This window comes from Eleutherodactylus coqui, chromosome 2, assembly GCF_035609145.1.
Source record: "Eleutherodactylus coqui strain aEleCoq1 chromosome 2, aEleCoq1.hap1, whole genome shotgun sequence".
Taxonomy (NCBI): Eukaryota; Metazoa; Chordata; class Amphibia; order Anura; family Eleutherodactylidae; genus Eleutherodactylus; species Eleutherodactylus coqui.
Genome location: NC_089838.1, coordinates 225,143,031 through 225,160,117, shown reverse-complemented (window position 1 = coordinate 225,160,117; position 17,087 = coordinate 225,143,031). Strand labels below are relative to the sequence as shown.

Sequence of the window (17,087 nt, the reverse complement as noted above, 5' to 3'; positions counted from 1 at the left end):
CTCCGCTTGAATGGAGGCAGCGGGCTGGGACGATTCCCAGCCCGCTCCCCTCTATTCACTAGCAATGATTGTTTCAGTATGACAGCGCTAACGATTCTGGCTGGCACAACCTGTCGGGTATCTGCGGCTGACACGTTGTCTCTTAGTTTCTTTCTTCTCACTCTCCTAAACTTTCTGATCAGCCTATTTGACCGCAACAAACATGCAGAATAGGGCAAGGTTCTTGGTAGGGCTTCCAAAACTCTGTGCCAGGGAGATTCTGTATTAGGATTATAGCGGTTGGTATTTTGCCACTTTTTTTTTTACAGTTTGAGTTTAAAAAAATGATCAGCTGATCAGCTGTTTTAAGTGGTGACTGGAGTTGTTCTGTATATCAGGGTTAATAAACTGCAGCTTGTTAGACTGACTTGCTTATTGCTGACTAATGGCTAATAAATGCTAACTCATTTGGTCTTTTTTGTTTTTTTACTTTGTAATCATGAATAGTCATTTGTTTTATTTTTCTCCAACCCCAAAGAATACACATAATTTTTACAGCCAGAAGAATGAAGCTGAGGAAGTAAAAATGGCATTTGAAAATAGATCAAAAAGTTTGTTGCAAGAAAATGAAGACCTGAAACAGAAGATACAACAACTAGAATTCAAAATAACGGACCTTCACCAGAAAGTCAATGAACTGAACGAAGATAATGACAGAGTTAAAGAGAGACTCAAGAGAACAGAAGTAAGTAAACCAACAATATATATTGACATGGGGTAAAGGGGAAAATCCAATCACATTAATAATTTATTAGAACTGTGTGCTAATTTGATGGAATTGTCGGTTTGATTACTTTATTGTCTTAAAGGGGTTGTCCCGCACCGAAACGGGGTTTTTTTTTTTTTCAACAACCCCCCCGTTCGGCGCGAGACAAACCCGATGCAGGGGTTTACACAAAAAACAGGATAGTGCTTACCTGAATCCCCGCGCTCCGGTGACTTCTTACTTACCTGCTGAAGATGGCCGCCGGGATCTTCTCCCTCGGTGGACCGCAGGGCTTCTGTGCGGTCCATTGCCGATTCCAGCCTCCTGATTGGCTGGAATCGGCACGTGACAGGGCGGAGCTACACGGAGCCGCTCTCCGGCACGAGCGGCCCCATTGAGAAAAGAAGACCGGACTGCGCAAGCGCGTCTAATCTGGAGATTAGACGCTGAAAATTAGACGGCACCATGGAGACGAGGACGCTAGCAACGGAGCAGGTAAGTGAATAACTTCTTATAACTTCTGTATGGCTCATAATTAATGCTCGATGTACATTACAAAGTGCATTAATATGGCCATACAGAAGTGTATAGACCCACTTGCTTTCGCGGGACAACCCCTTTAAAGGGATGTTCCCTTGCTGGCCAAACATGGATGAGGTGGGAACATTGCTGAATATGAGGTGCCTGGGATGACCGAAACAGCCAATTTTGGCTCAGCTATGCGGTTTCCATAATGCTTACAGAAATCAATGGGAGCTATGCAAACGGCGTAGCACAGAGGGTTATGCTGTTTTTGCATCTCCCAAATGCAGTGTAGCTCACTGTTAGCTTTCCCATTAACTTCTGTGGGCAATGGTACAGTGCAGGGTGCTCGGCTGTATCTGTCTTCCTGACTATACCTGAATGCAGTGGCCAGTGGTGTTGGGGGCCCTAAATAGAGATAGGTGTTAGATCCAGAAGTGGAAGTCACACTTATCAGACTGTATGCATACAAATATGAGATGGAAATACCCCTTTATTAGTCTATTCCTATAATAATATAGAACAATAACCTGTACTGCTCTGATCATGGAATTATTTAACAGAACTGTATTTATGACCATGTCCGATAACTGCTTGAACAATTCTCAGTATATTTTCGATATAATCTATTGAAAATGTTGCAATTCCCCTTGGATAATCAAGAGTATAAAGGTACATACAATTACGCAGAATCCAAAGAAGTGTCAAAACATTCGTCAAGGTCTTTTCCTCAGTTGGTCATATGGTTTTCACATGTAAGAAATGTGATTATTTCTGTTGTGTTATATGTGTATAAATATTTCTCAAAAAGTAACTTTCTGAACTTTCCTATTGCAGAAAGAAAAGGAAGAACTAGCTGAAGCTTTGGATGAAGCGAAGGAACAAGAGAGGGAAGCACTAGAGTTTTCTAGAGGACTGGAAAATCAACTTGAGGATACAAAGGTGAATAGGATAACACGCGTATATTTTATAACGTAATATCAAAGTTACAAAGTTTTCACCTTTTTGATTATTATACCTTCTCTATAAAAGCATGGAGCGGGATATTGAGTCTCTAGTCATAGTCTTATAGTTACATATTCTTGTCATTGTCAAAGTTTGGCCGAAACCTTATTTAAATTAATTTAGGCAAAGAAGATTCTCCTTAGAGACACATCAGTTGAAACCATATTATTTACATTTTATAATAGAAAATCTATTTTTCCTTTTTGTTTATTTTAATTGCCTTGTTCTGCATGCACTCTGTGGAACTCTGTTTTTTAAGCATCAATATACTATGAGCATATTCATGGTCAAATGTGGAGGTGAGCGAGCACCAGCATGCTCAGGGGGTTGGTTACTCAAACCGAGCTTTTTGAAGTCAATGGGTCACTCGAGCATTTTTCAGGGTTACCGATGCTCGGAGCTGCCTGACTTGTTTTCAATGGAGCCGCGGCTGCTGCTGGCGGCTCCATTGAAAACAATAGTCTGCTGGCACCCCTGAAATGTTTTTCAGGGAAGGGCTTTACATATAAACCCTTCCCTGAAAAACAAAAATGTTAGTTTAAAAAAAAAAACGTACCTCTCTGCCGCTGTCATGTCCCGTGGGGATGAAGAACACATCTGCCACGTGTGACAGATCTTTCCTGCATCCCCGCAAGGAAAAAGAATTCCCTGCTGCACCTGCCACATCTGTGACAGATGCAGCAAAGGAATTCTAAATCCCTGCGGGGAATAAAGGATTCTCTACCACAGCTGTCACACATGACAGCTGCGGTGGAGGATCCTGCTGCTGGCACCCCTGAAATGTTTTTCAGGGAAGGGCTTTAAATATAAGCCCTTCCCTGATTCCCTGACAAACAAAAAAAAGTGTTAAACCCCTCCCCCCCCCCCCCCCCCCCAAAAAAAAAAATACATACCTCCCTTTGACTGCCAGACTCAGCTGCGTCTTCTCCTAGCTGTCCCTGGCTCTGTAGATCTCCACTATCAGCAGGTGAGGATTTAAAATCCCCGCCTGCTGGTAGCTCTGATTGTGATTGGCTGAGAGCTTCAGCCAATCACAATCAGAGCTACCAGCAGGCAGGGATTTTAAATCCCCGCATGCTGATAGCTGAGATTTACAGAGCCGTGGACAGTGGCAGAAGTCGCCGCTGAGCCCCTGCAGCCATCAATGGCTTTTCAGGGAAGGGCTTCATAAGCCCTTCCCTAAAAAGCCATTTAAAATGGTGTAGAAAAAAATAAATAAATACTCACCTCCCTTCGGCTGCCAAGACTTCTGCTGCAGTCCCTGGCTCTGTAGTTCTGAGCTATCAGCAGCCGGGGATTTAAAATCCCCCGCCTGCTGGTAGTTCTGATTGTGATTGGCTGAGCGCTTCAGCCGAAGGGAGGTGAGTATTTATTTTTTACACTATTTTAAAAGGCTTTTCAGGGATGGGCTTATGAAGCCCTTCCCTGAAAAGCCATTGACTGCTGCCGGGGCTCAGCGGCAACTTCTGTTGCTGTCCCCGACTCTGTAGATCTCAGCTATCAGCATGCAGGGATTTAAAATCCCCGCCTGCTGGTAGCTCTGATTCTGATTGGCTGAAGTGCTGATAGCTCAGATCTACAGAGCCGGGAGAAGACTCACTGAGTCTGGCAGCCGAAGGGAGGTGAGTATGCTTTTTTTTTTAAAAAACTTTTCTTTGTTTTTCAGGGAAGGGCTTATATTTAAAGCCCTTCCCTGAAAAAACATTTCAGGGGTGACGGTAGCAAGATCCTCCACCACAGCTGTCATGTGTGACAGCTGCGGTAGGGAATCCTTTATTCCCCGCAGGGATTTAGAATTCCTCTGCTGCATCTGTCACAGATGTGGCAGGTGCAGCAGGGAATTCTTTTTCCTTGCGGGGATGCCAGAAACATCTGCCGCACGCGGCAGATGTGTTCTTCATCCCTGCTGGAGTCACAGCAGCGGCGGAGAGGTAAGTTTTTTTTTTTTTGTTTTTTTTTGTTTTTTTTACACTAAAATCTTTCTTTTTCAGGGAAGAGCTTATATGTAAAGCCCTTCCCTGAAAAAGAATGCAGGGTTGCCGGCAGACCGTTGTTTTCAATGGAGCCGCCGGCAGCAGCCGCGGCTTCATTGAAAACATGTTGGGAACATTTTATCGAGCACCCCGTGGTACTCGTCTCGAGTAAGCTAATGCTTGAACGAGCTTCAAGCATGCTCGCTCATCTCTAGTCAAATGGACTTGGATTAAAATCAACCCTTAATTAAATGATCACTGAAGTTTGAGACAACTTGTATTAACATTGTAGTCAATGTAATAACTAAGGAAAGTGCAAATCACTATCTGCAATTACATTTTTGTGCAGAAAAAACACTGGCTACAAGGGCGATATCCCTTCTTCCTAATTTGCTGTCTAGTTTTGTTTTCAAGTGAAATTTGTCTCTAGTAACAGAAATAGAAAAAACGGAACACAGGCAGTGATGGAGGGGGATGAGTTATGCTGTTCATTGAAGTATATAGAGAGCAGAGGGGAGGAGGAGAATGACTTACACAGACGTGCTGCCAGAGAGCACTGAAAATTAAAGACCCTACACATAGACAGGAATATTTGTGAAAAATGCAAGCTACAGAAATGGACAGAAATAGTTCTTTTCTTGAGGCCTCGATATATACCGGTACTTGAGATTTGCACATATGTAGTCTAAGTCCTTGACCTGTAATACTAAATTACTTACAACTCAAGCAATAGAAAAGCAAAGAATAAAAGGAATCTTATTGCTTAAATTGTTAACATCTATTTGACTAATTTTAAAATTTATTTTTGATCTTTTACAATACACTTTATAACTTTGACTCTGATTTTCATGTTTGTGAATTCCAGAGAAGCCTTAATAGGATGAGCCACGAACATCATCAGCTGTCTGAAAGGCTAAAAGATGAATCCAATCAGAAAGATCAACTAAGAAATCTGAAAAATGAAATGGAGAATGAGCGCTGGCAGCTGGACAAGACCATTGACAGGTTACAGAAAGAGGTGTGTGCTTCACTGCTGAGAAGGTGTTTGCTTTGTATAGCCAATACAAAAGCAGCACAAGATCTGCACCGCAATTCTTTTAGGCCTCTTGCCCACGGCCATGTCGGACACCGCCAGCAGAATATCGCAGCGGAGTCCGACACGGCGCCCCCCAAAGACCCCATACTCGCCTCTCCACATCCGCCGCGAGAGTCCCGTCCAGCGGTGGGCGGTAACGCATAACCACGCAATCCTTCCGCTGTGCTCACAGCAGAAGTATCGCGGGACAGACGGCTTCCTTCCATTGACTACAATGGAAGCCGGCCATGCATATTTCCGCGGAAGATAAAACATGCTGCGATTTCTTTTACGATTGGAAGGCAGAAAGCTCTTAGGTTCAATAGAACCTAATAGCTGCGGAATAACGTCACAGATTTCCACTGCGGGAATCGTGGCAGAAATCCGCCTGTGCGCATTAGACCTTAATCTGACATCTAGTAATGAAGCCACCGTGACAGTACACTACTTGAGTATGAGTATTTAAGACCTAAGAATCTAGAATATCGCTAGACCAAAAGTAAATGACGAGAAGCCACTAAAAGACCCCTCTGATGAAAAGAGTAGTGCGATTTAATCCTTATCTATCCATTATTTATATGGAAAATTTGATAATCCTGATCCGAACTCCGAGCATCACAGATTCCTATGCCATTGGCCTTATAAAAAGAAAAAGTTTGCTAATAAATCTTGTTCTTTTAGTTGTGCTGGTAAACTAGGTGGTGGATATTGTTGCTGTTTGTTTTGTGCAGTTTAGATAGACTTTCGAGAACCAGAGGTAAACCTATACTTTTTTTTTCTTTATTAAGTAAGGCTCATTTCCACAGCCATATGCATAAAACATTGTGTGTTTTACCGCTGTGTGAGCGTAAGGTAGCGGTTGTGCACTGCGCATGTCATTGTATCTCATGCACACTGTCATGCGTAGTGTGGCTAGTTTCTTTTTTTTTTAAATTCCCTGCACTGTCTCATAGTGGCATTGCGCATGCAATGCCGCATATACACAATGTATTACGTATGTACAGCGTTTAATGCGCAACCCATAGAGAACAATAGGGCTGTACGTGCGTAATACGTGGTGATGTAGAACATGCTGTGTTCTTTTTCACGTACATATTTTAAGCAATCTATATATACGAAAATGTGAATGGATCAATGGAGATCAATATACTTTCATTGAATCCATTTACCATGTATTACATATACACAAATGTGAATGGATCAATGGAGATCAATATACTTTCATTGAATCCATTTACCATGTATTACCCACGCATAATATGCGGTGAAATTACGCTTGTGGGAATGAGCCCTGACTGACATCCCTAAGCAAATCATATTCTAAAATTCCTTATGCTTAAAAAAAAGTTGTCTGAAAAATTGGGGAAAAAATTATAGTGAACCCCCCCCACTGTATTCAGCTGTATAATTACATATCTGACTGCCTTTAGTTAACTTTAGTTATGCCAATTGCTTGTTTTGTCTAGGGGACAATCACTGGGGAATGAAAGTGGTTGCTAGACACAAGCCCATCTTGCTAGAACAGGTAGCGACAGAGAGCTGAGCACTTATTTAAACTCTCCTTGCTGCTCTGCCCTCCAGGAATGGTTCCCTGCACTGGTAACCCCTGTGAAAGAGGACAAATGACAGTAGTATGTACTGATATCATGATATCACTGCTGAGATAACTCACAGCCTAAATACCTCCTAACATGATGTTAGCGAACACAGACCCCAAGGCAACCTGTCTCCTCAGTGCTCTCTGCCTCTTCACATATTAAAAAGCTCTGTTCATCCAGGTCACAGACACGGCTGAGAATTTATCAACAATAGCTATGCATACTACTGTTGTTTGTTCTCTCTGAGGGGTTGGGGCCCATTTACATGCAATGAGTATCGCTCAAAATTCGTTCAAACACAAAAAAGTGAGCAATAATCGTTACGTGTAAATGTGCGGCCGTCGTGCACTATTCTTTCACTTGTCGCTTACCACTGAGTTTCAGCCTAAAAACAGGCGTTTGCTATTCACTTCATTTAAATGGCATTCATTCAGTCTTTGAAAGACTTGAGGGGAGGTTTGATGCACAATGATTACTTGTTTACTCATGCCTGCAGAAGACAATGGCTTTTCTTCACACTAATTAAAAACCTGTCAGAACTATCCTCGCATAAACACACACCCACAATGAGCAAACAACATATACAGTGTTTACTTTAGCTAATGAGGGAAAGGGAGAGGATTTGAGACCATTATCTGTACATTTAAATTTTCAGCATTTTGAGCAAAAATGTCGTTAAGTCATTTGGTCATTCGAACGATAATCGTTGCGTGTAAAAGGGCCTAGTTTGGAAAAATCCTTTACTAGTGCAGGGAATCATTACTGATGGGCAGAGGAGCAAGGAAAGCTTAGATAGCTGCTCAGCCCTTTGGCCTGATATTATTTGTCCTAGCAGGACAGGTTCTGTGTTTAACCAGTGATGATTCCCTAGACAATAAGAGGAGTTAGAAATTAGTAAAGGTATTCGGGTTTCAATTTATACTCTTTGTTTTTCAGTATTTTTTTTCAATTTCTCAGAAAACCACTTTAAGTAAAGTGTTGCTGTGTAAACTGATTCCTAAATTCTATTGAGTGACTTTTTCAGGGTCATGGTGAAGAATCCGATTTCCCTATCTAAAGGGCCATTTACATGACCCGATGATCACGCAAGGACTGTTCATTTTCCTGATCATGGGGTCATGTGAAGGTGCCGCTGACAATCTGGCGTTCAGTACACGGCTCAGATCTCTCTCTGTAAAAGGTCCATTAACCTGCTTTTTTGTTGGCTATGTTTTGCTCATACGTAGAGCGTAGTATATCGGAGAATAGCCTGTTGTATTATGCATGTGCATGACAAATGTTATAACATTTGGGCAGATTTGCCTGTGTGGGACTTGTTATGTATAGTATAGATAAAGGGTGCTAAAAATGATCGAGCAAAAGCATAGACATCTAAGAAGTTTTGGAGTTCTAGCCACAAAATGTTTTTCGGGAGGCAGAACTGTCAGTCCTGTTAATATCTAGGAACGAGCTGCCCACATTTTACTGCAGTGGTTTTATACTTTACTTCATAGTTCAAGGAATTTAATTATAAGCTTTAGCTTCAAAGAGCCATTCTGCAACTTAATTGTGAATCTACACGGAGCAGCTGCTTCACTGCTCTATTTCTGAACTGTTCATGAAGATGAGTTTTCTTTTGGTTATTCATTAACAATTTGGGTTGTTCCCAAATTACTGTGAATGGCTTGAACAGAGCACTTCTACATCCTATGATCTCTGTGCAGCTCCTGCAACAAATGTCTCTATCAATTTGTGTTCACAGGGAAGTTAAAAGAAAAGCTCCTTGTGCGTCTTTTCCCCTTATGTGCTTATTATACAGTAGCGCCAAATTACTGAGAGGTGTCTACAAAAGGGCGGAGGTGAATTATACCGAGCGCCTCACTCCTATAAACTGGTTGTTGGAATGAGATGCAGAGCGGTCAGTTAAATAGTACTTTGTATGCAGCTCCAGAAGACTTCCCTGGTAAAACATTAACCTAGTGGTAACGCGGACATGTAGTTCTAACCTTCACAAGACTCGTCATGGCTCTCCGCAGAAGGGAATTAGAACCATTAGCACTCCACGTTTCACATTATCCGCTATTACAAGGAGCATGACTTTCTCACGGCTCTGGCTGTTCTCCTTTTATAAACCACTTAACTTTATAATTCTTTAAAAAAAACTTTTGCTTCGGAGTCACATGAACGTGGAGTCACAAATCTCATGAGCATGGATTCTCACAGAGCATTCTCTGGGGTTTTTGACGTAGTTTTTTATGTTGTCTAACATCAAGTGTTAATGATGATTGTTTATGGAGCTATACACATGCTGCTGTTCTTGTACTGTGATTTTCATTCATGTTAAAGGGAACCTGTCACGACCTCGCAGCATCATAAAAGAAGTCACGGTGCTATTAGGTGTTTTTTTTTATCCTCTCCTCCTCCTCCGATGAAAATCGGGCTCCCATACAAGTCTATGGGTGAGTGTGTGCATGGGACTCTAAAAAGAGTCAGATATTCATGTGCCACGTGCCAACTTCAGTGGGCAACAGCGCTGAATCGTGGAAGGGGCGCGTATATAAAAGATACATCACCCAGCTCGCTGTCAATTTCCTAACAGCACTGTAACTTAGTTCATGGTGCTGTGGGCTCGTGACAGGTTCCCTTTTAAACATACTGGAAAAGATGAATCAATATACTTATTTGCCAGTTCTCTGATCTAAATACAATGAAGAATATAGCACAGAACGCCATATTTATAAAGCATCTACATCCATTTTTTGATGCATCTTTGTAAAAAGAAGTGAGTGAGGCTTCATTCACACCTGTCAGCAAACTTTTTTTCCAACAGTTTCGCAAGCTTAACGGTACATTCGCGCATAGCAGATTCCTTGCTGCGGATTTTGTGCATCAAAATTAGCATGAGTTACATGGGGATTTTGACCCAGGTTTCATTCCCTCATTAAGGCCTCTGTCACACTAGCATATTTGGTGCCATGTACTGTCCGGTTCCCCATTATAGCCTATGAGAATATGCACATGGAAGTCTTCCATGTGAAAAAACTCATTGAACGTCCTATTGCTGTCTGTATCCTAGAGGAGAAATAGCACATGTTAATGTATGTCAATGTATAGCCTATGCATACATTGGACAACACGCAGACAGGATACGTTGTCCAATACGTGTTGCACCCAAGCTTCTGGCGCAATTCACACACATAGGACGTGTTCTGGAGGATTTAAGTAGGTGAAATCTCTGCATCCTATATTGATATTCTGTGGATTTAAAATCCACACTGCATGTCAATCTTGTGCATTTCACACAGACTTTCTCTTCACATTTTGGATGAAATTTGTTAAAACCTCATCCACATGACTTGTACTGTGAATGCTGCAGTTATTTCACAGCATTTATACTATGTGTAAACATACCGTAGAATTGTCATGAAACATTACACGTACATTGTTTTATTACGCCTGGGCCATATTAGTCATCAGGGTGTATACTGGTTTTCTGGTGCTTATACAGTGCCAACATATTCACCAGCACCAAACTGAGGTTGTCTCCATTCTCGCAATCTACTTTCCTGGGTCAGGCACACGCAGGCCCAATTTCATAGACAGCCAAATGAACTTATGGAGAAAAAAAAAAAGATGTGAGGCCTGAGTGGGCCTCAAATATGGTAGCACATGTTTACAACTGCACAGATGCATCCTAATCATAGTAGTCGTAGAAAGACTTACCGTGTTTCCCAGAAAATAAGACCCATCCCGATAATAAGCCCTACCCTGATTTTTCAGGAGGGGGCTTGAAATATAAGCCCTCCCCCCAAAATAAGCCCTAGATACACTACATTAAAAAAAAATCAATTCACAGGCGCTGTTTCCATTTCCGTTTCTCTCGCTGCTCTCCTGAGTTAAATACCCTGCTTCCAGCAAGAGAATGCTGCGATTGGCTCAGGCTGTGGTCCTGAGCCAATCAAAGCCGGTGCTTGATGAGCCATTCAGTAATGTCATTCTTTTCCATCCAGCCCAGACCACCGTGATAACTTCTTCCAGCCATTACTTGTCTCTGACAAGTTTGCAATACAGACAGTTTTATCTTTTGATTTTTCCAGCATCCCACAAAACATTTTCCGACCTACACAAACTTTCCATCCAACTACTACTCCAAATTGTGTGCTCGCTGCTTCCCCATATGCTCTTAATATTGTAACTGTTGTGCGGCACAGTGCCCCCAAATACTGTGCTTCAGAAATAATGTTATAATTACCCCTCCAAAAATACTGCCACACTGACAGCACCTCTGAAAACAATGTCCAATAGACAGTGCCCCAAACCCAAACAATAATAGTGTGCCACACAATAAGTGTCATCTTTATACTCCACAGATTAACAGTGCGCCTCTTAGGCCTCCTGTCCATGGGCGATACTTTATTGCATTATCCGCACGCGGGTAACACATGAAGCGCTTTCCATAGGATAACTATAGAAAGTGCAGCCTGATGTACACGAGCGGAAATCCACCGCGATTCTCCACTCACGTATAAAAATTGCAGCATGCCGCGACGAACGATTTTAGGTGTTCTCCTGTGGCAGAAATCTGGTTGCGTTAAAACACAACGCCCCGTGACAGGCGGCCTTAGTGCCCCACACAGTAATGGTTCCCCTTTTGTGCGCCCATGTAATACGGTAGTAATGTTACTTTCTTCCCTGCAGACAGTAATAATCCTCCCTTGAAAGTGATAATGCCTCCTGTGTGCTCGTTAATCGTTATAATGACCCCGGAGTGCCCTCTCTAAAATGTCCCTAATCTTTGCTATATTGTTTTGCAGGTAATTAATATGTATTTGTAATGGGATTCAATAAAACCATCTCTAGCCATAACATCTAGGAAGAGGAAGGATTGAAGTGTCCCAGATTGCAGAAGTTGCATAATTATCCATTTCCCTTTATTGCTCATTAAGTAATGCACAAGATCCTTTTTAACTTCAGCGTGAGCTGGCCTGTAGCTGCGGCGGTGCAGACCTGTACTGGAATGTGCCTACTGATATCATGAATAAATCAAACCTGGTTGTTAATCATTATGTCTGAGTTCAGTTTGCAGTTCCACTTGTTTTGACATTGTCTGCCTGGTCATGAGCTCAACTTAAAGTGATTTGGATCACAGACCTCCTAACAAGTTTCAAAATTCACTTTCTCTTTGCCAAGGTCATTAGCAAATGGGAGTTCATTAAAGAGTTAGACACACCTAAATGGATACATTTATGTATGTAATTAAAGTGTGTTTACACTGCCACATCTATCATCTATGTTCTTTTTGTTTTCCTTCTTTTGGCAAAGATTATGGGTCCCAGTAGAGAGAAGGACATGCTTTGTTCCTCGGCTGTAAATTACTTCCATTTTCAGCAAAATAAAAGAAAAGGCATTAGAAAAAAGCTAAATAAAGTTCAACTATTTTTAAAGTTTGGTCCAGTTTAGACTGTAGATACTATGCAGCATATGGCCAAACCAAATGTGCTGTGTACATAACATTAGTGTATATAAGCCTAACAGGTCAGAATTTTGTAATTAAAGCCATGATGGGTATAGCTTTACTCTCATTTCATGCTTGCAAATGTTTAGGGTGGTATCACAAGACTTAAATAAATAAAAATAAATCTTGTTATTTATGTAGCGCCAACTTATTCCGCAGTACTTTCAGGTAATTTATTTATTGTCCCCCACCAAGCTGGGTACTCATTTTACCGACCTCGGAAGGATGGAAGGCTGGTTCGACCTTGAGCCGGCTACCTAAACCATGGGGAATGAACTCACAACCTTCGGGTCATGAGTGAGAGCTTAGAACTGCATACTGCTGCCTTAACACTCTGCGCCATACGAGGCTGGGGAGATTTAGGCTTTTGCTACATCAGGTTCCACTCATGGAGCATGTGGAAACAGGACGCATGATACCACTATGAACAGAGTGTAATGCATTACTTGTAGCAATAAATGGTTTACATTGTGCACTATGAGGGGTTTAATGAAAATATTTTTACTTTTAGGTATCAGATCATGTTGAGTTTTCACGGATGTCCACAGTTGAGCTTCAGAAGCAGTTTGATGAATATAAAGAGAAAAATCGTAAAGAGAATAGTGAAACGCAAAGACAGTTAAAAGATAAAATCATGGAGGTGGAGAGAAGCAGCCAGACAATCAGAAAACTAGAAGACGAGGTAGGTTAATTGACACGATGCCTCGGTTGTACTTTGTTGTCTGCCCAGTGTCGTATGTTCTTAGATGTCTCACACAATATTCCCATTATTTTAATTACCTAACAAAAATAAAGACTATTGATTTGCACAGGCAAGCTGGGTCAACTTTAGTAGTGTAATAAAAGTTTTTCCCATTTTAGAAACTTCTAAAGGAAAACATTACATTTTAGAGGAGAACGTTTAGATCGTGGTAACAGTGAAAACTAGAGATGAGCGAGCATACTCGCTGAAGATTCGGGGGGGGGGGGGAGGCAACGGGGGGTTGCGGAGGGGAGCCACGCAGCCCCCCGAATCTTCAGGGACGAGCCAGCAGATACTCGAAAAAGGCGATGCTCTCTCGAGTAAATCGCCTTACCGTGTATGCTCGCTCATCTCTAGTGAAAACCGTATTTAATCTTTGTTGGGAAATGGTTTCTTGACATTGTAGGCTCTAGGCTGGACACTGCACAACGGAAAAATTTGGTTGACAACTTGTGCATTTTGATTTATTTTCAGTAGCTGTCAGACTAACGTTATTGGATAAATGGTATTAATGAGCATGTTGGACTTTATTAAAATGAAAAACGTTTAGCACCGTGTTAGCCAGTAGAGCCCAGTGTGATTGTTCTTAGTAAGAGAAACCAAGTCATCTTGTAGATCTGATACCTTTTAGGCCGTCTGCACACGAGCGGGTCGGATCTGGCAGCGAGAATTCTCGCCGCGGGACCCGACCCGAGAGCCTGCAGGGACGAGCGCGTACTCTCCCGCGCCTGGCGGCCCCAGCTCTTTCATGTGCCGGCTGCGGCGCAGCCGGCGCATGCGTAGACCGGAGCCGGCGGCCGGGTGAGTGCGTGCCCCGCACAAAAATAGGATATGTCGCGGTTTGTTTGCCGCGCGAGATTTCGCGCGGCCAAACCGCGGCCGTCTGCATAGGAGTGCGTATTGTAATGCACTCCTATGCAAACTTTCAGTGGTGGAAATCCCGCGGGAAATCCCGCGGCGGGATTTCCGCCCGTGTGCAGGCGGCCTTAATAGCTAACAAAAATACATGATGTTATAGCGAGCTTTCCAACCTTCTCGGGGTTCTTCCTCAGGACTTTTCAGTGACCTGCTGTACAGGGTATTACATACATTTGATAGAGTATGGAGGCTTCTGTGACAGTGCAATATTCACTTTCTGCCTTATGGAAGCATAAATCACTTGTGGAAATGCGTATTTGTGTTGCTTACTTTTCTTGAAATTTGACCCTTCACTACCCCGTTTTTTTAATTGAAGCAAGAAAAGTAATATCAGTAATAATGCACTCTAATCTCTGGAGCAGTAGTATGTCATGCTACTCATTATGGTATCTTCTATACCTCACTTAGATCAGACATTTGGAAGAAAATTTACAAGATCACCAGAGCGCGCATGATGAGTCGCTGACCAAGAATCATCTTCTACAACAAACTATCAAGGATCTTCAATATGAATTAGATGCCAAAAATCATATGAAGGATGATCGTTCTAAGCAGTTGAAGTCAATGGAGGTATGATAGTTATTTGATGAATATAAAGACTGCTTTAATTAAAAATAAACACAAATAGGAGGTTGTTAGAGATGAGCGAACGTACTCGGTAAGGGCGATTTCGCAATCGAGCACCGCGATTTTCGAGTACTTCACTACTCGGGTGAAAAGTACTCGGGTGCGCTGTGGGGCGGGGGGTTGCAGAGGGGAGTGGGGGGTAGCAGCGGGGAACAGGGGGGAGCCCTGTCTCTCTCTCTCCCTCTCCCCCCCACTCCCCGCTGCAACCCCTCCCGCTCACCCACAGCGCACCCGAGTACTTTTCACCCGAGTAGTGAAGTACTCGAAAATCGCGATGCTCGATTGCGAAATCGCCCTTACCGAGTATGTTCGCTCATCTCTAGAGGTTGTATGAAGCCGTATAACCGTCATGGGCAAGAGACTGCAACAACTCAAGGATTTGCCAGATTTATTATGTGATCAGTTGACCCTACATGAATCTGCAGTAATGATGGATTCATGCAACCACAATATGCCCACATTTTACCATCCTCCTTGTGGATCCAACACCTGAATCCCAGGGAGTACTACTAAAGCGAACTTAAGGTGGCCATACAAGCTAAATGCTATTTCTCCTGCTCCCCTTCCCAAGCTCGCTCTTCTTTCTATTAACATTTGTTATCAGGGAAATGTTGAAACACAACCCTAGATGGCTGTCTGGACCCAGTTATACACTCAAAAAGAAAAAGGCTTGGCAGCATAAGTAGGTGCAAATGATGAAAAAAGACTTTATTCACCCATAACACAGACAGGCTGCTACGTGTCCGCCAAAGTGTGCCCTTTTTCCAGCTTGAAAAAGGCCACACTTTGGCTGAAATGTCGCTGTCTTACTAGACTATAAGATGGGCTACTTAAAAGAACAGGAGCGGTGGGCAACAGAGCGGGAGCAGAAGGAGTCTGTAATGCAGTAGGATGTCCAGAAACTGGGCCAGCAGGAGTAAGGAGAGTGTCCTCTCACGCTATTGCTGAGTATAACTGTGAGGGGGTAGAGGAATGGGCATCCTCCATAGAGTATTCACCCCAGCCTATGCTGGCTCCCTGTGAGACCAGGGTATAGGACCTTGTGGGCAGTGACAGCTCTATGCTTGACCCTAGGTAGGCTGGACCATGGGGTGACTGAAAGGCTTGCAGGATCTGCCCTCTCTGTATCGCCCTGTGCCTATATTTGCATGTGGGAACAAGATTGTACTGAAAGTGCTAGAATATCTACTTGTAGAGTACCTGTTTCTGGAGTCTCCAGGGTTCCCCGTCACATCCAGTCAGTGGAGGAAGGCAGTTGTCCACTGTGTAAGATAGTCGAGGCTGTTGTGGGGCTATGTGTTCCTTGAAGCACTCTGTGTCAGGTCACGAGGATAGCTCCACTTCCAGCATCACAGGCACACTAATTTCCAGGATCCACTCTTCTCGCTTATCTAGGAGAAAGTGCAGGGGTTTACCAATGACATCTGGCTTCCCGAAGACGTCTCCTGAATGGCCTTCCGAGTCTGAGCTGAGAACTCTTTGTGGCGGAGATGAGAATCATGATGGTGACTCACTGGGAACCAAATAGGCAAAATAGTCTTGAATATTACTCCTGAAATGCAGGGGAAATGCAGAGGTTTGGGCTTTTTTGCCCCTTTTGGAGCACCCCCATACTCTTATTCTATAGTATATTGCCCACTATGAGGCCCAGTCAATAATATTATATGGAAGAGTGCATTATTCTGCTGAAAGACGCCACTGTCATAAGGTAATACCGGTGTCATGAAGGGGTGTACTTGGCATGCAACAATTTGGTGCGTGTCATAGTAAAATCCACAGGTCTGTCAGGGCCCAAAATTTTGCAGCAGAAGATTGCCCACAGCATCACACAGCCTACGTTAGCGCCAGGATTCACTTTGGGAAGACAAGCCATCTCTTCTCCAGGTAAGCAACACACATGTACCCGGCTGTCCACATAATGTAAAAGAAAATGCGATTAATCAGATCAAGTTGTCTTCTTCTACATAGTAACATAGTATGTTAGGCTGAATGAAGACAATGTCCATCCAGTTCAGCCTGTTTCAACCCCTCCTCCTTGTTGGTCCAGAGGAAGCAAAAAAAAAAAAAAAAAGCCATTTTAACTCATTTGGAGGAAAAAAAATTCCTTCTTGACACTATAATGGCAGCCAGAGTAATCCCTGGATCAACATTTGAGATCAACAACCCCGCTGGTCATCTAATGTCTATACCCTGTAATATCCTAGCACTCTAAAAAGATGTGTAGTCCCCTCTTAAACTCCTCTATGGATTTTGCCATCACCACGTCCTCGGGCAGAGAGTTTCACATTCTCACTGCTCTTACAGTAAAAAAGTGATTCTGTTTTAATGCTTCAACAATTTATTGCTTTATTAGCTTTTCTGTGGTATTGGACCAAGTGTGCTAGTGTT

General features: G+C 42.8%; 1 protein-coding gene across 2 annotated transcripts in view; it reads left to right on the top strand.

Annotated features, from left to right (window-relative positions):
- Nucleotides 1-17,087, top strand: part of CGNL1 (cingulin like 1) — a 107,995-nt gene that overhangs the window by 67,684 nt on the left and 23,224 nt on the right. For both annotated transcript variants that reach the window (XM_066592542.1, XM_066592541.1), the window contains exons 9-13: nucleotides 518-724; nucleotides 2,105-2,209; nucleotides 5,111-5,263; nucleotides 12,924-13,094; nucleotides 14,481-14,642. In XM_066592542.1, coding sequence (XP_066448639.1) covers nucleotides 518-724; nucleotides 2,105-2,209; nucleotides 5,111-5,263; nucleotides 12,924-13,094; nucleotides 14,481-14,642 — 798 coding nt within the window. The remainder of the gene's footprint in view (nucleotides 1-517; nucleotides 725-2,104; nucleotides 2,210-5,110; nucleotides 5,264-12,923; nucleotides 13,095-14,480; nucleotides 14,643-17,087) is intronic.